The 21,313-nt window shown below is 42.6% G+C and overlaps 3 protein-coding genes and 1 long non-coding RNA gene across 6 annotated transcripts in view; 2 read left to right on the forward strand and 2 right to left on the reverse strand.

The window, feature by feature from the left end:
- Positions 1 to 419: 419 nt before the first annotated feature.
- On the reverse strand, positions 420 to 7,613 carry kdm1b (lysine demethylase 1B). 2 transcript variants are annotated; one of them, XM_088405687.1, is made up of 21 exons: positions 7,431 to 7,613; positions 7,015 to 7,157; positions 6,647 to 6,768; positions 6,069 to 6,158; positions 5,770 to 5,881; positions 5,579 to 5,692; positions 5,461 to 5,499; positions 4,547 to 4,739; positions 4,293 to 4,477; positions 3,926 to 4,096; positions 3,772 to 3,846; positions 3,494 to 3,628; positions 3,119 to 3,290; positions 2,921 to 3,048; positions 2,629 to 2,760; positions 2,470 to 2,544; positions 2,148 to 2,264; positions 1,953 to 2,078; positions 1,742 to 1,864; positions 1,278 to 1,430; positions 420 to 1,165 (listed from the first exon to the last, which is right to left on the reverse strand). In XM_088405687.1, the coding sequence occupies exons 1-21, from the start codon at positions 7,444 to 7,446 to the stop codon at positions 1,082 to 1,084; spliced, it is 2,505 nt and encodes an 834-aa protein (XP_088261813.1). In that variant the 5' UTR covers positions 7,447 to 7,613; the 3' UTR covers positions 420 to 1,081. The 2 variants fall into 2 exon arrangements, with proteins under 2 accessions (XP_088261813.1, XP_088261812.1); XM_088405686.1 differs by having other exon boundaries at positions 4,293 to 4,739.
- Positions 7,614 to 7,846: 233 nt separating this feature from the next.
- cfap69 (cilia and flagella associated protein 69) lies at positions 7,847 to 16,180 on the forward strand. The gene is made up of 23 exons (XM_088404966.1): positions 7,847 to 8,403; positions 8,519 to 8,578; positions 8,683 to 8,748; positions 8,856 to 8,965; positions 9,044 to 9,120; positions 9,445 to 9,552; positions 9,635 to 9,787; positions 9,961 to 10,138; positions 10,204 to 10,327; positions 10,772 to 10,820; positions 10,897 to 11,018; positions 11,100 to 11,331; positions 11,807 to 11,971; positions 12,761 to 12,876; positions 12,950 to 13,068; positions 13,557 to 13,638; positions 13,760 to 13,952; positions 14,022 to 14,159; positions 14,264 to 14,340; positions 15,248 to 15,445; positions 15,529 to 15,615; positions 15,696 to 15,779; positions 15,905 to 16,180. Exons 1-23 carry the CDS (start codon positions 8,323 to 8,325, stop codon positions 16,061 to 16,063), a joined length of 2,778 nt encoding a protein of 925 aa, XP_088261092.1. The 5' UTR covers positions 7,847 to 8,322; the 3' UTR covers positions 16,064 to 16,180.
- On the reverse strand, positions 14,148 to 16,745 carry LOC148406106 (uncharacterized). Of its 2 annotated transcripts, none has more exons than XR_015863990.1 (4): positions 16,576 to 16,745; positions 15,500 to 15,684; positions 15,217 to 15,390; positions 14,148 to 14,287 (listed from the first exon to the last, which is right to left on the reverse strand). It is a non-coding gene; the product is annotated as an uncharacterized LOC148406106 (long non-coding RNA). The 2 variants fall into 2 exon arrangements; XR_015863991.1 differs by having other exon boundaries at positions 15,500 to 15,688.
- A 3,568-nt stretch (positions 16,746 to 20,313) lies between these two features.
- sdc2 (syndecan 2) overlaps positions 20,314 to 21,313 on the forward strand; it is a 36,873-nt gene continuing 35,873 nt past the window's right edge. The window contains exon 1 of the mRNA XM_088404967.1: positions 20,314 to 20,681. Coding sequence (XP_088261093.1) covers positions 20,622 to 20,681 — 60 coding nt within the window. The 5' untranslated portion in view covers positions 20,314 to 20,621. The remainder of the gene's footprint in view (positions 20,682 to 21,313) is intronic.

Genomic DNA, 21,313 nt, shown 5'->3' on the forward strand with positions numbered 1-21,313 from the left:
ATAAAACGTCGCGCTCTATAATTGTATACTAAAAATCTCGTCCAATAAAACGTCATAAAAATTGATCTCATTTACATGAGTAAACTGGCCAGTTCAGTTGGAACAACACTATCAAATGCTTGAATGGCAACAAATAATACAGGTTAATCACGCCATTTATATTCCATTTTACTTTGTATTTTTTAATTTCAATTTAGTTTAGATTTTATACTAAGCATCCCCACCATTACCAACATTTTTCATTGTGACACGTGTATTATTGAAAGCCGCTGTAACGTTGCAGTTTGATAACTCCTTTTAAATAATATATTTATTGCACATTAATACAATCAAATTTGTGGCCAAGAACAAAGTGTAAGTTATTGTTAGCATCTGAACAATCTAAACCTTAAACAGTCACAAAAAGGAAGATGCCCATGGCGGTTTGCATCATAGTTTATTACACAGACGGGAAAGCAGATAAATACTAAGCATCAAAATGTTTGACAAACAGTTGTCTAGAAATGTCGCACACTTAGAAAAAATAAGAAGAAAACTGGACAAACGTCAGAGACAGTGAGGATACCGTTGTGCTTGCTCTCGACCAAATACATAACGGACAATATTAAGGATGTGTATTTTTTGTGTTTAAATTAGGTTAACTACTGTACTGCCTGTCCTGATGTCATCCCTGAGAAAGTAAAAAATTACTAAGCAAATTGTTTCCTAACCTATCGGCTAATATGACTTATTCTTGCATCGGCTCAAACGGGCATCCCGAATTAACAAAAAGTGCTACAACAGGCGTATTCTGACTTCTTCTACACATGTAACCTTTTACACCCACGTATCACAACACACCACTAGCTGTATAAAACATTGGGTACAAACTAAAAAAAAATTTTTTTTTAGTTTTTAAGTAGCAACTCTGCTCAGCCTTACCGGTTGACAGAGATGAACGATTTTTGATACTCCAGCCGAGCCGAGCAGGTCCACGCCAAAGATTGCTTGAAGCCCTTGGTGGTTCATGTGTGGTGTGAGTGTGTGCATGTGAGACACAGTTTGGTGGAGTTTAAACCCGTGCGTCCGCGCTGGCGAAATCTCAGAGGGCGGCCATCTTGCTGGCCTCTCGGACCCCGCTCAGGTAAGCGCCCGTCACCGTTTGAGGGAAGTGCCGATTGGTGGCCTGGAAATACAAATTGTGAGGAAAAAACATTAGCAATGTTTTTAAAAAAATCCAAACATTTTATTGACCAGCTCCTAAAAATTAGATTTGCGCTTTTTTTCCCCCCGCGTACCTCGCCGGCGAAAAACAATTTCCCCTGAAGGTCCTCGGCGATAACGTCATAGGCCTCGCCGCTGCCGCCCATCTTCACGAAGCTGTAGGACATCTGCGACCACGCGTCTTTGCTCCAGTGTGTGACCATGAAATGCAGAGGCTCTGGAACTTCCTGTTGCAGATGATCAACAGGATTTTGGGAACGCTTTGGTATCTGGAGTTCACCTGCAGCCCCATTTAACGCCTTTACTCCCAAATGTTTTTATGCATTTTTTTTAGGGGTCCAGAAATTTAAAACCAGGAGTCTATTTCAGTGATTTTTTTTTTAGTTTTTGTGCTGGGCTTGTGGAGATTCTAAATTAGTGTAGTACTGAATTAAAAGCGATCTTTTGACGCCCCTAGCTGTTGATGGCAGTGAATGGGGTAAGTCCATTATTTCCGTGTTGATTTCCACCTTATAGATTTACAGGACCACATTGTTACCTGCTCCTTGAAGAGTTCCCGCAGCACCTTCATGCACTCGCCGACGACATCTTTGTCCTGCATGTCCCGCACGGCGGCCACGGCGTCCCCGGCGATGACGGACATGAGCACGGCCTGCTGGCCCTGCACGCAACGCACGTGTGGATCCAGTCATATCCAGAAAGGGTGGGCTTTGATTTGTTTGATTAGGAAATAAAAAAAACCAACAAACCTGCGGATCCATGTCATAGAAGACGGTGAACATGCCTCGCTTGTCCGGGGTCGGCGGGATGTGACCAAAGTAGTCGGCGCCCTGGATCTTGTTGTCCCAGAATCGGTACGGAAACTTCAGGGCAATCTGTTGAAAGGTTTGAGATGTAAAATGCTCCCGTACTGCCAGTTTGAAAAAAGTTTTGTAAAAAATTGCCTTCTCTATGATGCCTGCTCCCAGACTGTGGATGGCCTTTATTTTCCTTTCGGGAAGCGGCGGGACAAACTGGATAAAATTATTCTGCAGCAGCGTCAGTGGCACTGTGACAAGAACCTTAAGGAAGCAAAAACATTATGTTCAATCTTATATTTGAAACGGGGCATCGATGCCATCTACTGGTAACTGTGCATCAATAAAGTTGTTTACAAGATCGAAATGTGCCACCTATCCCAACGTAACTGACGAGCATATGGTCAATGGCAGCGAATGACTTAAAAAACACTGGGCCCAAAACGAAAGCCTGCTAAATTGCGTTTACCTTTTTCGCTGTCCACTGAGAGCCATTGGAGCAAGTAACTTTGACAATATCACCTGAGTAGTCGATGGTTTTCACCTGAAATACGAGTATTATTATTATTTTTTAAATCACTAATTCCAACATGATTGCAACGCGAAAATATAGACATGATTTTCTCACCGGGCACTTTTGTCGGATGTCCAGGCCCTCGGCTAGTTTGTGGAGCAAAGTGCCATAGCCTTTGGTGAGCAAGGTGTGGTCTCCTGAGAACTGTGCAAAGAATTCGTTGTGGTCCCAGGATCTCGCGGAAACCTGCAGGCACAAATAAGACCAGACTCAATTTTGCTCTGGAAGAAAAAGATGGCTGCATACAAAGAGGAGAGGGGAAACCGGTAGAAGGAAACCAGCAGGGGCCCCAAAGTAAGACCCTGAGGATGCTCCACATTTTAGGGGACGCGTTCAAATGTTTGACCTGGTTTAAAGAGCTGCCACAGGCGTACTCCAGGTTGCTGAGGTGAAACTGAAGCACTTTTTCTTCCAACTCGCTGAACTGGATGCCGGACTCCTGAAGAAAGCTCTTTTTGAGCTCCTGCACTTTTTCTGTTACACAAAAACAAGATTTTCAGTTTCTCGGGTTATATTTTCCCGTCTCCCGGAACCGGTCGGGCACCTCCGAGCGGCGTGTCCTGGCTCTGCGATTTGTCCTTCCTCCACTCGGACACCACGTCCAGAATGGCGTTGAAGTGGAAGTCCATGCGCTTGTCGATGGCGGGGTCGGTGGCCTGCCCGCCCTCCTGAAACAGGTCGCAGCGCTCGCCCAGTTTGTGCATGCGGACACCCATCTGTGGACGCAGGTCAGGCAAAAGTGCCCACATTTTCATTTTTAAAAGGACACATGCGATAGGCCAGTCTTATAGGATTTTTAAAAAAAAAAAAGGCAAAACAGTCCATTTATAATACTTATTCATGATGTATTATTTACATAAACAAAAGACCATTCCAAATGTTCCCACGTGTTAAGAAAAGTGATCTTTCAGTCTCTCACCTGCTCGCACATCAGAGCAATTGGGTTGTTGACGCAGCCGTTGACGATCTGAGCGCCCCGACCCACGACGACGCCCAGCGCCGTGTCGTCCCACACGCGACCGCCGATTCTCTCGCGGGCCTCCAACACCAGCACCTGGAACCAGACGGGAGAAACCTTTAAGAGATGACAGAATCTGTGGAGAACTTAAGAAATAAAGGACCACAATTGTCACTGTAAAAAAGTCAATGCTGGTTTTCATATGTAAATCGTTGCGGTTCTTTTCTGAGGTGGCCAACCTGAGTGCCAAAATTATGCAGCTGGCGTGCCGCGGCGAGCCCAGATGCCCCGGCGCCGATCACGATGACGTTCTTCTGCATTAACGACATCCCAAGAATCAATCGGTTACATCTTACTGTGGCGTGAATTTCCTTGGGCAGGGCCGACCCTCACCGCGCGATGCTTCTCAGGCAGCAGGGGGCGCTGGACCGCCAGAACTCCCGTGTTGATGAGGCCCTTCCTGGTCATGAAGTGGAGCACGCGCTCCATCTCCTGCACGCAGCGAACGCGCACAAGCCCGCGCACCACTACGTTCATGACGCATTTCTCCACGGTCAGCACCTCCTTTACAAGGGGAATACAAAAAAAAAAAGGGGGGGGGGGTCGTACGTATAACAGATAAGTTATAGGTTCTAAAGCTTTCAAAACAAACATGGTGAATCGGCATTTGGCTGTTATGCTGCCAAGAAAAATGAAGTCAGCTCAAATATAAAAGACGCGAAATCCAGGTTGAAAACGATGCGGACGTGTTTCCATCTACCTTGCAGTTTTTGTGCCAGGAGGCCAGAATGAGATTTCGCAGTGCCAAATACATGGTGGGATCGCGGGAGAATTCTGGGAATTCATAAAGTTCATCCAGTTCCATCATGTCGGGCCTGACGCACAGAGCCTTGCCGCACTCGTTGGGCTGGTAGAAGGGCTGGAAGTAGGGACACAGGCCTGCGACTGAGCACAGGGCAAAGGTCACGGACGCCGACTTGCCGGAAGCCGCCGAGGATGATGGGCAGCGCGCACTTTTGGGCTGGACGGCTCGGCAGTGGTCGGCCCTGGGCTCGCTCAGCGACGCGCCGCCCGGAGAGCCGGACGGACTCATGCCCACGCAGTCGGGGTAGTAGGCGGCCAGGAAGGGCGTGGCCGGGCTGTCTTTGAACAACGGCGGCAAAATCAGCATGGAGTGCCACCAGCTGTCCGTCACCTCCGCCACTCTCTGAAGCAAACGCACACTGCTGTCAGCCTTTGAGGACAAGTGGGGACCTTTTGCAAGTTTGCAGGTAATACTTTTGACTTAAAGTGTGAGACCCCATTTTAGTGAGTATCTTTTTTTTTCTTTTACAAACTAAGTATTACAAATGAAAAGAATACAGAGATGCCATTAATTTCATTACATTTTGAGGAAAATCCTATAGTGGATTACATGATCAAAATATTAGTGGTATCGGTACTTGGTATCGGTGAGCAGAGTTGACTTGTGAATGGAGTTCTTATCCATAGTGAAAAGTAGAGCCCTCCAAAGCTGGGCAAAGTTTCCTGTTATATGCAGATGTATCAAAAAACGAGTGGTATCGGTACTTGGTATTGGTATCTGGGATCGTAACATGGTAAAACAACATTAAATTACAGTGAACCTCAGCAGATTTGAACTTTTTGGGTTATACCTTTTGTTTTGTCTACCAAAACACATGTGAATTTTCGCAATTTACACGCCCGCCTGGTCCCTATCACTAATCCGCTATAACTAAAATGGGGAGAGATTATTATAGTAGAAAAATAACTATTTGTTTTTCACTTAGGAGGTGTCCAAACTAAGACCCGGGGGCCAGTTGTGGCCCGCAATCCACATGTTATTGGCCTATGCTAAAAATACATTTTGACAGGATTAGCATTGTTACACTGAGCAGGTAACTAAAAAAAGAAGAATTGTTATTTACCAAGTCTTCTGGCTGGGAGCACTGGTCCGGCCCTTCGCTCTGTTCACAAACAGACTCGTGTCACAACACATTTCTGATTGGTTCTCCCTTACGTAAGACTGCTAGCTTCTGCTTTGACCTTGACATTGTTGATCTTCATCCCGCAGCGGTATGTGGCTGCCAGCGAGGGGGTTAGCTGGATCTCCTTGGTCAGCTGACGCCACTTCCTGCAGTCTCCTTTGGTGCACTGCACCTAAATGCCACAAAGGACGGAACGTCCTGGCGTCAGGGACATTAGCGATGACTACGGTGACTCTGGACTTTTGTTACCCAGTAGGGAAGCTGCTGGTCTGCCATGAAGGCTTTGAGGCTGGGTTCGCTTTTGCCGTTACTCGTCCACGCTTTTTTCCACGCCGCAAACGTCTCGTAGCCATCCTTGTGACTTGGAACAAAGACGGAATACAAACGTTTCAACGATAACGGCTATAAAATGTACACGTTTACTGCCATTGACGGATATGCAGTAGACATCAAAGAGTCATTTTAGATTGACAGATATAGAAGTCAAATCAATTTTTTCTGGGCTAAGAGTGAAGAATGTTTTTTATGTGTGTTTTTTTTTTTTTTACCTTCGGTAGTAATGATCGAAACACTCGTTGCAAAAGTGCTCGCCACATGACAGATGGTACCAACGGGATGTGTATCCATTTTTTGCACAACTGTTAAAAAAAAAAAATCATAGTTATGCTTTGACAAAAGAGAATCTTCAGTTTCATCAAAAACTGCATTGCAATAACATCCGCATTTTACTGTGTGATTTGAACCTGTGCAAGTTTCAAGGGTGCTGTAATATTTTTTGTGTACAATTTGATTTAAGATTGCTTAAAGGAGAAGTCAGCCCCAAAATGGTCTTTCGCATATGTTCTATGTGCCACCATTAGAGTTCACAGGGCACTTTGTTTTTTTTCAAATACAGATGGTACCCATTTTGCCACTTGCTGGAGATTGAAAATCACGTCACAGCTGTCCAGATAATTATCAATCATGGGCATTACCTGAGCCGTGAGCATATTTGATGTTAGGTGGTGAAATGGCTGCCCCGAGATAGTTGAAAACGAGTGGATTTTCATATTGACTTCCCCTTTAAATTATGAATGAAAATGCATAATATTCATAGACAACATAAAAAGTGATTTTTTTTCCCCACCGTTCAGAAGCGCTTGCAAAACAAACGGGATACGTGGCTGAGCACCCGGCCTTCTCACATTTCCTGTATTTCTTCTCTGACTGGTCATCTTCCTCTTCTGTGTCCGTTGCTTTCCTTTTGCTCTGAAAGAACACAAATTGCATTTTGCTATCTCTAGAAATGTTCCAAATCCAACAATGAAGCTCCATGAAACATCAGTTAACAAATCCCTAAGTAACACATTTGCATGGCTTAGACCACAATGCAAGTAAAAGAAGGGAAAGGTAGCAAATCCAATTGTCCTTTGATATTTGAATTCTGGCCTGTTTTACTGCCGCTTCTCCCCCACCTTTAAGGGATTTTAAAGGGCTTTGTGTGTATGGCTGTACCTGTCCAGGTGGAGGGTTGTTGGCCCGCTTAACCCGGACGTTGGTCTGCCTCCCGGAGGACCGCAGAGACTGCCCGTCGCCCGGAGACTCCCCGGAGCTCCTCCTTTTGGCTCGCCGGGCACTGGAGCCGTTCCCTGGGTAATCTGATGAACACCGGGCACGGATGTCAGTGACATGTCAACATCGTGGGACAAAGAAGTGATCCACTCCGGCCTTTTGTCACGGTGCTAGCAATCAACGCAGAGGGTCGAGTTAACATAAAACCGGGCGAGTGAAACATACAAGGGAGTTTGTCATCTTATAACCGACGAAAACACACAATAACGAGATCTGTGATGCTAAATCGGCCATATTGTGTTAGCATGCCACGTTTAGCATGTGGCTAACAGCAGTGGTTGTTCCCACGCGTCACTGACCTGCGTCCGACAGCATCTTGTTAGAATTGTAGTCCTTCAGGATTTAGGTCTAGTTCATTCAGAGTCCTTTTGTAACCCTTTGAATGTTTTCGCTCGTCCCCCTTTTGTTGATGTGCGGGTGAATAAACAAGTCGTTTGTTGTTGCTGGAAAACCACTACCGGGGCGGAAAGGAAATGGGCGTATTCCACCGAAATGTCTTTTAATTCCTCTCGCTTGCCGTAGCTATAGTCTGTCCCCATGGCAACGACAAGTCAAACTTCTAGCATGGTGCCTTTTTAAATTTGTAAATTTGAAAATCAATGCCGCAAAGACGTCAGTTTCACGTTTGTCGAAGAGACAAAGCTCGTGAAACGTCACTAAAATATTAGCATGAAACCATAGAATGCTTTGGCGAGTTTCAATATGCAACATAACGGTAGCAAAATAAAATATATTCGCTTTAAACACTATAAAGCTATAAAGTAGTTAACTACGCGTAAACTCAATGTAAAACACAATTGATGTATTAATAACATGTATAAAACAGTGATAAATGTAATTAAATCCATCAATATTTTACGTATGGGTTATCCTTTCCCCTTGATTTTTGATCGTGACAGCGGTTTCCGATTTTTACAGTTTCGAGAATGCACCATCTTCCTCTTGCGGCGTTTTGACAGCGACGTGATTTTTACGTGATAATAGGAATATATTTAAGTTCTCCATCGAGGTTATGTTTGTATAATGCTGAGATAGATATATATAAATCCATTGTTTCGTTCTCTTTTTGCACATTTGAACGTGTTTTGCCAAAATGTCGGCATTGTTTTGACGGAATCGTTGACTTGTATAAACAATGGTAGGAGTCGAACGCTGCGAATGAGAAGATATTTTTTGTGCTTTTAATCAAAAATGGATTCATGTAAGGTTGTGCACCAAAGAAATGTGGAGGTACCTGTTGTGCGGGCAAGAGTACTAGACCAAGTCCAGCAGGTACTATAGTATGCAACGTACAATTGCACTTTGTGTCATATGATGTTATACATTTCAAAACCAATTTCAAAATATCAAATTTATTTCAAATGTTGTCTTTTTATGTTCTTCTCAGGTCTGTCCGAGACATCTCGACTTTAGCAAGGTGATTTCTCTGCTTGAAGACCCACTGACAGTAAGTTTGCAGTGGCGTCAAGAGAAATCGACTGGAGGGGTTTATTACACCGTCTGGTCATTTGTCATTTTTGTTTGAAAATCATTTTGCTGTATTTCTTTTAGACCCATATGAAGGAGAGGCACATTTTTGTGCTGAAGAAGCTGTTCAAGAGGAAACAAGATGGATTTGTATCCTTCTGAGTGTGCCTCGAGTGTATGAATGTCCCCGGGCTTTTACCTAAAGCCAGACATGACCGTCTATATTTTTGAAAAGTGATTTCCTTGACGCCGCTAAGCTGCTGAAGGAGCTGGCAAGCATCTCCAGGATCATCAACGTCTGTGGCGAAAAGGCTAACGTGCATCCGGAATATTGCAGCATTCTGTGCAAGGCTCTGACAATTAGCAGGTAGGAAGCCTTCCTATTGTTTTTAAATGAAGTTTTGACAGTTGAATATGACAACATCTTGTTTTTCTTTCTTCTCAGGCTTCCTTTTCTGAAGGAGAAAATGTCAGATGAGGTCAACTATGCTGAGGATGTCAAGCAGTTTCTCTCTCGCATGGGTATACTCTTATTATTATTAAATTAAATCCCATTATTAAATCCTAACCTTATTATTTATATTACCGCAATGATTATTTTTCATTTTAAGATGATTATTAAAAATCTAAATATGTTATTTAACAGTATTTTTATTATTAAATGAATAAAATATTTTGCTAACACTTATCTATAGATTTTTTTCTTCCATTTTGCAACAAATGATTTGCTGGACATATTGTTTTTTGCACCTGTAATCAATTCTTAAGTGTACCTAATGAAGTGGTTATTTCAAAATCAGCTCTCATGTTTGCTTGCTTTTTGTGTGTGTGTGTTTGCACATGCAGGCTACCTGATGAGGGTGTCGGACAGCAACGTGAGGCGTCAGGTGGTGGAGTTGGTCAAGTCTTACTTCAGCTGCTCGACTCCCATCAAGCCGGCGCTCGACAGTACAGGTGCAGGCCCTCAAGTTTAAACATCAACAAATAGTATTTGTGTAGTGGATATTGGGTGGTGTACCTAATTTTGCGATCGCAGGCCCTCAACCGACGGCGCCGGGCTATCGGCTTCAGCTTCTGGAGCGTAGCGATTTGGCCAAGACGCTCTTCCTGTCGGTAGCGGCGCTGGAGAATCAGCCCGCCATCAAGCTGCTGCTCCTGCAAACTCTTCAGATGCTCTCCAGCATATCTGGTAATTGCCGTTGGGGAATTTCCATCAAGTCATTGACTGCCGTTGACGGATATAGCCGTCAAAGATCCATTTGGGCGGGGGGGCGAAGTAGGACAAAACTAGGTGCTGTAATAGGGGTGTGTGGACTTTTTATAACCGCTGTAAATGCAATCCTATCCCACATCCATCCCTAGATTTGAACTGCAGTTTAATGCTGAGTGTGCAAGGGGCCGAGAGCATCTGTCTGCACATGAACGATCCAGACCCATCTGGAATGGTCCTGTTCCACTCCTCGGAAATCCTCTGGAACCTTCTGGAGAGTAGCAATAAACCTGCCGTGGCCGCCCAGCTCAATAGCGTGGAATGCGCCATGTATGCTCCAATTTTATGCCCCAGGATATTTCTATACGTTTCATATCCTGCTTTCTATCCTGTAGATCTCTGAAAGAAGCCTTTACCTACGCACTCCTGAACACTTACCGACATGTCGACCTCCAGCTCCGCAACGATCTGCTGGTGCTCACCACCCTCTTTGCCGAGACTTCCTGCGGTCTGCTCATTGTGAGTGTTATCTTCTCGGGCAGTCGTTTTCTTGGTTAGGGTTGGTGGAGTTATGTTTAGTCGGGTCGTGCTTAGCAAGGTCAGGGGTTTGTAACTGATGGCTCCAGTTTATTTGCTCTTAATACTATTCACCCTTACAATTTAATCGACTTTTGCTGCAGAAACCCTTTTAAAATCAATTATCAATAAGAGAGACTGGAAGAAAAAAACACAATCTGAGCCAAAACATCCAAAAATATGCATGCGCTACTAAGAGCAATTAAAAAATTAAAAAAAACACTTGCAGTCCCTCATATTGGCAACATTCCAACGTATCTTTTACCACATTCTGAGAAAATTCACGTAATTGACTACATGGATTAAATGAAAAAACTTGTATATTTTTCCATTATCAACCTCATTTGAGAACCACAAACCATATTTATCATTTTTGTTTGTTTTTAGGAAAGCTTGTTCGCCAAGCAGCTTGTTGTGCTCAGCACGTTTCCAGAGCGTAAGACAAATTCTTGTCCTTTCCCTATAAATTGTTTAGGATTTGACCAATGTTTTCTCCCGTGTTTCAATCCCAGTGGAGAATGACAACAGTTTAGTGGCAAAACCGAAGCTGACGTACAACATGGAGGACCTGCAAATGAAGAAGCTACTGTTAAATCTGCTGGTCGTGATGTCCAGAGATGTCGCGTCCATTCCGGTGACCGCGCCTGCTTCTGCAAACCTCAGCACACAATGATAGAATTGACACGATATCCAGCTTGTCCTATCTGGGGTGTAGATCTTCAGGGAGGAACAAGTGATACTGGCTCTGCTCACCCTGGCCAAGCCGCCCGGCGACCAATCCGAGGTGAAGTCGGGGTCTCGGGAATGGTCGCCCGTCCAGGTGGAGGAGCTCCAACTGCAGGCTCTGGCAGTCCTCGCCACCGTGGCCCCGTTGCTTCTGGATGACTACATGGCCTGCTACGGAAACGTGGCTTTGCTTCAACTGCTGGACTGGTGCGCCAAGCAAGGTGAGACGCAAAGTTGAAGGTTAGTAAAGCAGAGGTGGTGGACTTAACACATTTTCCGCACTGTAAGGCACGCCGGATTATAATGCATTATAATGGCCTATTTTTAAAGGGTTTTCATATATAAGGTGCATCGCATTACAAGGCACATAGAATAGAAGCTACAGCAGTGGCTCTGGTTGCCTTATGCATCCACTAGATGGAGCTGTGCTGAAGGGAATGTCAACAAAACAGTCAGTCAAACTTTTCAATCAGAAATTAAGAATTTACATGGCCATGTAGTTAGTTTATTTTTTAATCCTCTTTAAGGGGCGCTGTAGAAGGTGCACCGGATTATAAGGTGTGAACTTTTGAGAACATTGAAGGCTTTAATGTGCGTTTTATAGTGCGGAGAATATGGTAAGTCACATGACTTTGGTCAGGGATCAGCCACAGATCGATTATAGAGAATCGTCCTGACTTGCTTTTTTTATTCCAGATGGCTACTTTGGACAAGGTCACAGCTTCCACGCCACCGGAGGCCGAGGTAGCAAAAAGGCTCACCTGCGCTACTGCATCAGACTGATGAGATCTATCACCTCGCTGGAAAACAACACCATCAACCAGGACTTGTGCGACCAGGGGACCATCCATCTGCTTCTAGGTCGGTGACGGTGCTTAGGGTTAGTGACTTTGGGAAAGGGTTAGGAGTTAGCGGTAGGTGAGGTAATACTTGGAGTTAGTGGAGTTAGGATACGTGAGAGTTAGTGGATTAGAAATTAGCCAATGGCTTTTACAATCTGTGTTTCTTTGGTCCATTGAATCGTGTAATGTAGGACTGCAGCTATCGAATATTTGGGTGTTCGAATTACCTACTGAAGGTTCTCTCCAAAACACGGAAGCATTTTTTGCGAGCTAAAACAGCACATTCGAGTGAGTCTTATTTGTTCAGAAGTGATCGTTAGAAACAGTAACAGTCAGTTAAGTCATTTCTCTCAATCTGTTTTTGAAAAGTAAAATGATGGCTTGGGCGGTTGAGTGCTGCTAGCGGCTAACACAGCTAGCATGTTGTGTTGCTTGCCATTGCTAACTGCTAACATTAGAACCCCTGTCGTCAGTGTAATTAACTCTTTTTTTAAGCAACCCTCATTCGCATAATTAGCAACTGAACTTGATTTTAAGCCATATTGTGCTGTTAGCATCAGTGTTGAGTCAAGTGAGCCGTTACGCTGCAATAAACTGCGGGATGTACTTCAAATTAAAAGTGTACCAAATGTTATCTGGGCAGGTAAGGTTTATTTTGAAGTTGGTGGCTTGTTGACATGAATACTATTCACAATTAGCTTCTTCCTGTCACAGTGTTCGCTGAATAAATGAATACCTGAGGTAAAAAAGAAAAATACCTCATTTTTTTTTAACCGAGCTATTCTAATCCCACGCATCCACTCCTTAGGGCTTCTAATGCAGATGGAGGCAAGCTACAGCGACGAGGATGCCATCGCCGTGGAGATGAAGTCAGACATACAGATCATCCTCTCGGCTCTTTGTGAGGGTGATATGCACAAAAAGGTAACCGGGGCCCAGTGGACGCTTGGAAAAATTTGAAAAGTTATTTCTGACACACCTGGCGTTCATACGGCAGGAGTTATTCGGAGCTGAGGGCGTGGAGATGACCATCCACTTTCTGAGGAGAGGCGCCGGCATGTTCTATAGCGGGCTAGGACATAACAAGCTCCTCCTCTCAACTTTGGTGTGCGTGCGGTGAGTTACGCTAAAGATAACGGGTTTCACTAACTGTGACTAGAGCTCACACTTGAATAAATGTTCTTTGTACCATTGGTATTCGGGTTAGTAAGGGTAGCATTAGCGGTGAGGGAGTTTGGGTTAAGGGAAAATGGCGACCGTCACATGACCGATCTCAGAAAACAGGTGAATCGTGATTGGTTGCTATCTGAGCAGACAGCACATGATGTTTACAGTTGACAGAAAGTGGAAAATAGTAGTTATAGTAATAGTAGTTTTTAATTAATTAAATCTCCAAAACGTTTTTTTTTTTTTACTTAAAAAAATATATTTTATATTTTTTAATTTTAATATATTTTTTTTACTTTACTTTTTTAAAAATATATATATTTTGGAATTTTTTATATTTACTGCTGAAACTAGCTAAATAAGTGTACTGTCCCTTTAAGGGCGAAGGTGGACTGAATGAATTAAATGTAAATATTTAATTTTTGTTTATTTGATAGAACCTGCATTGTCGGTTGCTACACGATAGAGGATTATTTCCTGACCCAAGATGGGATTCTGGTTTTACTGGACCTACTCAATGTAAGTGACCCAAACCCTAACAAGATCCAGGGAGATTTTTTGGCTTTATTGCACGGGCTAATCAACTTTTTGGGTTTGAAAACACCCGGATCATTTTTGACGTGTCAAATTTTTCTTTCAGTCGAGTCCAAAATGCGTTCACGGCATAATTCTGGCCGCCCTGTTGGAGCTGTGCGACAATCTCAACACAATTCCTCACATCCTTAGCTGGAGCGACGGCGCTGGCCGGACGGCTCCGAGTCTCCTGCTGCAACTGTGGCGTCAGGAGGAAGAAGAGCTTGGAGCCATCCGGACCCTATTCGGCGGGATCACAGGTTCGTTTTGGTCAGCGGTTCCCAAAGAACGAACCCGAAATTTGACAAATATGGCTCACCTACACAAAGATCCCAAGCAGCCCGTCCTGGCTCATCGGAAGGTGGACGACGAAGAGCTGATGTCCACCGTGAACGCGGCGAGCCCCGCCATACTGGAGATGCAAGAGAATCTTCTCGCCAAGATTTACCTGATCTTCTGCAAAACCGGTAAACTGGATGCAAACGGGTCAAACGATCAAGCTGTGATAGGCTCCAGTGCACCCGCAATTTTTGTTGTTCACATAACTGAAATAATCCCTGATTCCGTCCAGGTTTCGAGGAGCTTCCGGGATTGTCTGTAAAAGACAGAGTGACCTTGAGTATCGTCAAAAAGTACCTTGATTTCAAGGTAAGAACAAAACATCTGACAAAAAATGATCAGTATTCCCTTTTGGAACCACATCTTCACAGAAATGATTCACTTTTTTTGGGGCCTCAACATGCCTGAAAATAATTAAATCTTTGGCAAAAACAAAGACCTGGAGAATTATGATTTTTTTTTTTTATATATTTATAGAAGAATATTACCTGGCATTACTTATTAATGCATTCATAGCAGTTCCAAACTCAATACCCTAAAACTCAGTATGAGCAATCTGAAATGATGAAAAAAGTGAAACCAGGACACCAGTTTCAGTCATTTAGAAATTATTCACTTTTATTGGAGGCCTTAACATGCTTGAAAACCAACCATCTTTGGCACAACCAAAGACCTGGTGACATTTTTTAAAATGATAGCAGTTACAAACGCAATACCCTAAACCTCACTCAGTAGAGCTATCAGAAATGATGAAAAAATTCGGCCCAGGACACCAGTTTCATTGATACTGACACAAACTTCAGTGGGCTTGTTTCTCAAAACAGGATGGTCAAAAATTTCTAAGCTCCCATACTTGAAACTGAACAGGAAGTTGGCCGTTTTGGTGTAAAGCAGCAATCTTGTGTGGTTATCAATAAGAGAGACTGGAGACCAAGAACACAGCCTGAGTCAAAAAAAAGTCATTGCTTTTATTCCTAGCATTTTCCCAATAACATATCTCTGTCTCTTGGCTTTTATTTGTTTCTCAAGCAGGGTACATACAGTATGTCTTCCAAACTTAGATAAAGAAATCCGCCTGCATCCAAGCGGTCGGGGATCTTCTGCTCTCTTTCAGCCAGAACTGTTTTAACTAGGAATGCTCCTCATTTCCGCAGAAGTGGATCGACTAATTCTGTTCCTTCTTACCGCAATACGCGGATGTGATGACATGGCGCAGATGAGCGAGGTGTGGGAAGAAATCAAGCGCGAGCTGATCCTGGAGGACATCCGGCCCGTCACGCCGGACCAGGAGACGTTGCGCATAGCCGAGCAGATGTCGATTCGCGCAGCTGAGGAGGTGATCGCGGAGCAGGAAGAAATCTTGCAAGAATTTGTAGAGGAGATCGCCAAAGATGAAGAACTCATGTACGAAGAGGTTGGAACTTTTGGCGTCTTATCACATCTTTAAAACAAAAGTGATTTGCTTTACCTTGCTTAGAACCTTCCATTTCCTTGCAGATGAAGTTTCACTGGAAGCAACATCAGCTCACAGCCAAGTCGTGGAGCAACTTTGTCTCCAAGACGTCCAACTATGACGTCCTCAAGGTTTGATTTTGATCGAAAAGTTTTCTTCGTCCCGCTCAACAAGGTTCTCCTCGAGAAAGTTCTATTCTTCTGTCTTATAGGAAATCAAAGAAAAGAGGGAGAAGCACATGGCGTCCATCAGGCCTGGAACAACTCAAGAGGACGAGGCGCAGCGGCACGAAGATGTAAGTATATATATATATATATATATATATATATATATATATATATATATATATATGTATCACCAAAATGCATTAAGCTAGCAGCAGAACATAAGAAGTGACATGTAAGGTCATTTTTTTTTCAGATTTATGTCGCCAAGCTGATAGTGGACACGGATAGGGACACGCGTGACGGCGCCAATCTGAAAGTGATCCAAGCTCCCGTGATGGCGGCAGCGCACGAGAAAACCATGCTGGCCCCGCCGGAGCCGCGCTACTTTAAGTCGGTGGCTAAAAAAGACTGATTATGTATATGCCGAGATCAAACTCTGTTTATACATTTATAAAACTTCATTTTTGTGTATTTTTGATCATTGTTTAATTGTATTATCTTGCTCATGATGTTGCATTTCCCTCAAGATTTTTTTTTTTTAATATTTCACAAGTCACTTCAACTTCATTCCTACTTTTTGAGCGATAAAACTTCCATGAAACATGAAAATTGAGGAAGTAGCGCATCTGCTTGCCGTGATGGCTAAATGAAGCCTCATGAACCACTTTTGACATATTTTTTTTTCTCCCCAAGATGGCATTTTCGGTTTGAAGATCCAGTGGAAATGTCATTGGTCTCCATTCCACTTTCCTGTTAAAGCAAGAATACCATCTAGAGGACTGAAAAAAATCACAAGTGCTTCACGAGGCTTCGTTTTCCCATCGTTACAATTGCAAGATATGTCCATGAAGAAAACGGCGGTACGGTTACGGCGGAGCTTGCAGGCGGGTATTTTCAGTTGGACGAATTTAAAACTCGACTTACCCGGGTTGGTCTTCTAGCTACACTCTTTGTCAGTGCTACAGCTTCCTCTGCTATGTGGCCTGCGGGATATTCGCTGGGCGGTACATGACGAACATCTCTTCTAATACATCTTTAAAGAGAAGATAATGGTTCAAGGATGGTGGACAACCAAAAGTTTCCAAACAATACGTAGAAATAACAATAAAACAGAGTAGAGAAAACAACTTTTGCTCTGCAACTTCAAACCAAACCAATCTTGTTTTCTCTCTGCTGGCGACACTCCCTAACAGGAGACATCAAAGTTTTTAATTCAGACGTGGAACCCAAAACCGCCATTATAATCGTGCCAGCGATTCTTGTTACTTGTCGCATTTCTGTAGCAGGCGCGCACTTGTTAGCATGGTGAGTCATCGGAGGCCAAGCCTTTGTTCGTGTTCACACGTCGGGGGTAAATCAAAGGCGAGGCGTGAAGCGCGAGCCCGATGGGTATAGAAAACCTGATTTGGATTCGCTTCAACACCACTTCCAGCTGTCGAGGAGACAGTGAGAAAATTACACTATAAACAGCTGTGAGCTTTTCCTTTCGAGCTGGAACTTTAATCAGTTGTGCGGCGGCAGAGTTGATGAATTAGAAATAAATATGTCGGCGTCGCTGAGTAAATTGAGGTAGTTTAATTAAAAATGTTCATCGAAGGTTGAATACTTGAAAACATCATTCCCTGTTTGCATAAACATGGAAAAAAAGACCATTTTCTCGATGTAATGAACAGAACTCATGAGTCTTCTTTTAGTTTTTACCCAACTTTTTAAAAAAAAAGGCAGAATTTGCTGCTTAAAGGGACAGTGTGTAAGATTTAGACCCTTTTTCATTAAATAAAAGAGTAAATTAAATGATTTTACATTTCAAAAGCTTGCAAATGAATGTTTTTAATTATCTCCAGTTTGTTTTAAATATAATCATAGGTGTAGTTTTCAAGAAATTATCTTACATGGGGGGCATTTCTCCGGAGGCGGCCATGTTTGTATAGCTACGGACAATGGTAAATGCAGCACCTGCAGCACCTCCTGCTGCCCGTAATGAAAACTGTCTAAATCTTACACACTGTCCCTTTAATTCATATTCAATAAACACATAACTGTGTTCAGACTAGTGGGGCTGCAGACAGCATATTATTTCAAAGAAAATGTCAGGGGTTTATTTGCCCTTAAAATATTGTTTATTTAAAAAAAGATTTGTATTATTGCCACTATTTTCGTGCATTCTTATTGGGGTGGCCGTTTTTCAATTTTTTTCCCCCCTTCCTTCCTTCCGAGAATTGGAATTCTGTGCAAGTCTCCATAACAGTTCAATACTAGTACATTGCTGGGCAAAACAGAGGAGGAAAACAACAGCGATTGGGATGATTAAGCAGACAATCCCACTAATGGCATGTGCTAAAAGAGATGTTCATCCCAGCATCCTTGGTTAATGTAGCATGTATCCTTGCTGACATTGAGAAATATTAAATAGATCCATTTCAATTTGAGTGCAATCCCTGCTGCCATTGCACCTAATAACAAGGGCATAGCCATATTGTTTTGTTTTTTTTTCCAATCAGGGGGGACTTGCAGAAATTTCGGATTTTTTGAGTGTTGTGTTATTTCTGATGCTACATTAAGTGACTGTATGTGATACTTCCTCCTTTTTATGAACACTAAACTTTTGAACTTCCATATCTATTGATGACCCTTCTACCTTTCTTTTTTTGTTTCATATCTTAATATCATTTTTTGATGTGTTTATATCTTAGCCAAAGCGGTGGGCGTGTCCACCGTGTAGCTCCGCCCCCGTGTATCAAAGAATGACTTCTAAAAACTACAAATATAATTTGCACGTACATCGACTAATAAGTAATGGCAGGTAATGTTCAACTTATGTAAGGTCCCGTGCAAGCACGCAGATGCGCACGCCACTCTTTGGAGCGGGTTTAATAGCAGAAGGAGCTTTGCCTTCATCCTAATTGGCTGCGTAATCTGGGACACCAGGAGTAGTGTTAAGCCTTTTGAAAATGGCTACAACAATGCAGCTTTTCCATTGGAGATGGGGGTTGAGTCCCGCGATTTTTAATTACTTTCCAAAATGATGCTTGCTCTATTTTGAAATTAATATCGTAACTGGCATGTTCTTCAGTAGGCTGTTAGCATGTTTGGCTAACTGCTTTTTTCCCCGCAAAGGTCACAGGGGGTGAAGAAGTTCAATTTAATGAGGTCATGCCAAATCTTGAACCTGGTTCCTTCTATGTCTCTCGCTATGTTCTGATGGTCACTTTCTCTTTGTTGACTTGTCCTCAAGTCCTTAATAGGAGGACAACAACTGTTCAATTTTGATAACTTTTTCATATTTGCAGTTCGGGCATGTTTGAATGCTGGAGGGCTAGACGTACATTTATTTTCACTTTTTATGGGCACGCTTTGTTTTTTTTTTTGTTCTTAATGTTTTTTTTTTTTTACTCCAAGTCAGATGGATACTTTTTGAATTAATTTCATCACCACCAAGAAAAACAAATGTGCAGTGTTTACTGAATAAGCCTGAATCTGACAAAAATAAACGTAACGGTGCAAACGCTCAAAAATGGATACACATTATATCGAATTTTATATACAGTATATCATTATTTTAAGAATTGTGAATTGCATATTTCTTATTTCACATTCAAATTAATGTTATTCAAACAGATATGGGGAAAAAATGGTTTTGTTTTGAGTTATACGATTATAAGTCAACCCCCCTAATAAAGGGGTTGAAAATGATTATGAAAAAAAAAAACTCGACGTACTCGAAGAAATATGGTACATAAAAATAACGATACGTGGCTATAGCAACTTCATAGCAATATCACATAACAGGAGGACGCCAATATTTTTCTCTTATTCTTTTTTGGGTGTTTTTACCTTATGCTATGACTCTTTAGGATGTTGTAGGATAAAATGTAGCTGAGACCAAACTATCTGACCCTGTGCAGCACATTTCGTTCCAGAATGACGTGATAGTCTTGAGATGTCATAATACCCTGTAGAGAATCAAGAAACTCGGTGTAATTCTCAGTGGGAGTTTTAGAAATAATCTGATTGCAATGATTGCCTCAAAAGGTTATGTAACAAAAATACCATGTTAATGGTACTGTAATATTTGGCTGGGCTAGTTGGTTTTAAGCATTTCTGTTGGGCCGTGAATGTAAATTTTATTCATTTTTATATGACATCGTGCTTCATTTTTATCAACAGAAAGGTATTTGCCGGTTATGTTTAATGTTTATTGTTCCTAGGGGACATTATTTATTATGCCTCCTTTTAGGTGTAGGGTTTACATTCACCAGCAGGGGGTAGCATTGCACACAAATGTTTCAACTCAATGCGACTGAACGTTACACATACAATAATTGTTTACCTCTGACCCACTAAATAAACAACATATATAATTGACAAAAATATACATATGAGTGAATTTGTTCATATCCAGACTCCAAACATTTCATCAGCCTTTTCTCCAACTGTGCAATCAATCAAACGTGCCCTCGTCAATCATTCAGGCAACAACTATTCATTTGAAAACCGACGTGTAATTAAAAAAACAAACAAAACAAAAAAAAAGATTGCGCCGTAACCTTGCCACTTGAGTCTTTAACACAAGCAAGTATTTCAGTTTAGTGCGCTTTGAAGCGGCGCGGGACAGAGAGAGCGAGAGACAGGGGGGAGAGAGAAAGAGAGAGAGAGAGAAAGAGAGAGAGAGAGCAACTAGAGCAACGTGTCTCCTCGCGTGGTGTGGATTTTACCGAGCAGGCGCCGCGCGGAGGACTTTGTTATTAATCCCAGCTTTATTTTTGCATGATTTGTCTAATTTCCCAAGAATAGGTGTACGAAACAATCAATCGAGTGTTTTTGAGAAGGACTAGGGGGGAATAAGAAAAAAAAAGACGCAACACGTATCTGATCGTAGTCCCACAGGAAAAGCGGCAGGAGTTTGGAGCTAGACGTGGAGAGCACGGGGTGAAGACGGCTTTTCGCTTGATCGCCTTAAAAAAGGAATAATGAGGAACATTTGCTTCATTTTGAGCCTCGGCTTGGCAGTCTACCTCTCCGGGGAAAGGGTAAGTTAAGTTAAGAGCAACTCTCGTGTTAAGTGTTTTGGGGAGAAGGCAACTTGAGTCCAGGGCAACTCAAGACCCACGCTCCAGTTTTTTTTTTTTTAACCTCACAAATGGACCTCCATTCGCTCTCCTAATGAGGAATAACTTGCAAAAGAGCTCGAGTGTGAATTGCTTGAATCCTTATTTCAAAGAAGCAAACATCAAGGCTTCACGTGCTATGGGGAATGTGAAGTCTGGGAGGAAATGATTAAATCCAATTTTCAAGCGTTGTGCCTCTATTTTACAGTTGGATTATGCATTTTAGTGGAATCAGATGAAAACAATCGAATCAACCGATTCTCGAGATCTATTTGCAAGAACTAGATCGCACATTCTGCAGAAAAAGATGCGAGATTTTGACATTTGATTGATATAGTCGTTGATAGCTATATTAAGTATCAAACTCAAGGCTGGGGGGCCAGATCCGGCCCGCCATATCATTTTATATGGCTCGTGAAATGCTAATTATGATACTAAATTTGCAAGTTGTATTCAGCTCTTACCCTTTTTTTTTGTTTTGTCACCAAAAGCCCCTTTGAACAAGTTTTAGTGGCTTTGATTTCAAGATGTGGAAACGACCATACCTCAAATTT

The sequence above is a fragment of the Hippichthys cyanospilos genome, chromosome 21, assembly GCF_059441005.1.
Source record: "Hippichthys cyanospilos isolate Australia breed blue-spotted pipefish chromosome 21, RoL_Hcya_1.0, whole genome shotgun sequence".
Taxonomy (NCBI): Eukaryota; Metazoa; Chordata; class Actinopteri; order Syngnathiformes; family Syngnathidae; genus Hippichthys; species Hippichthys cyanospilos.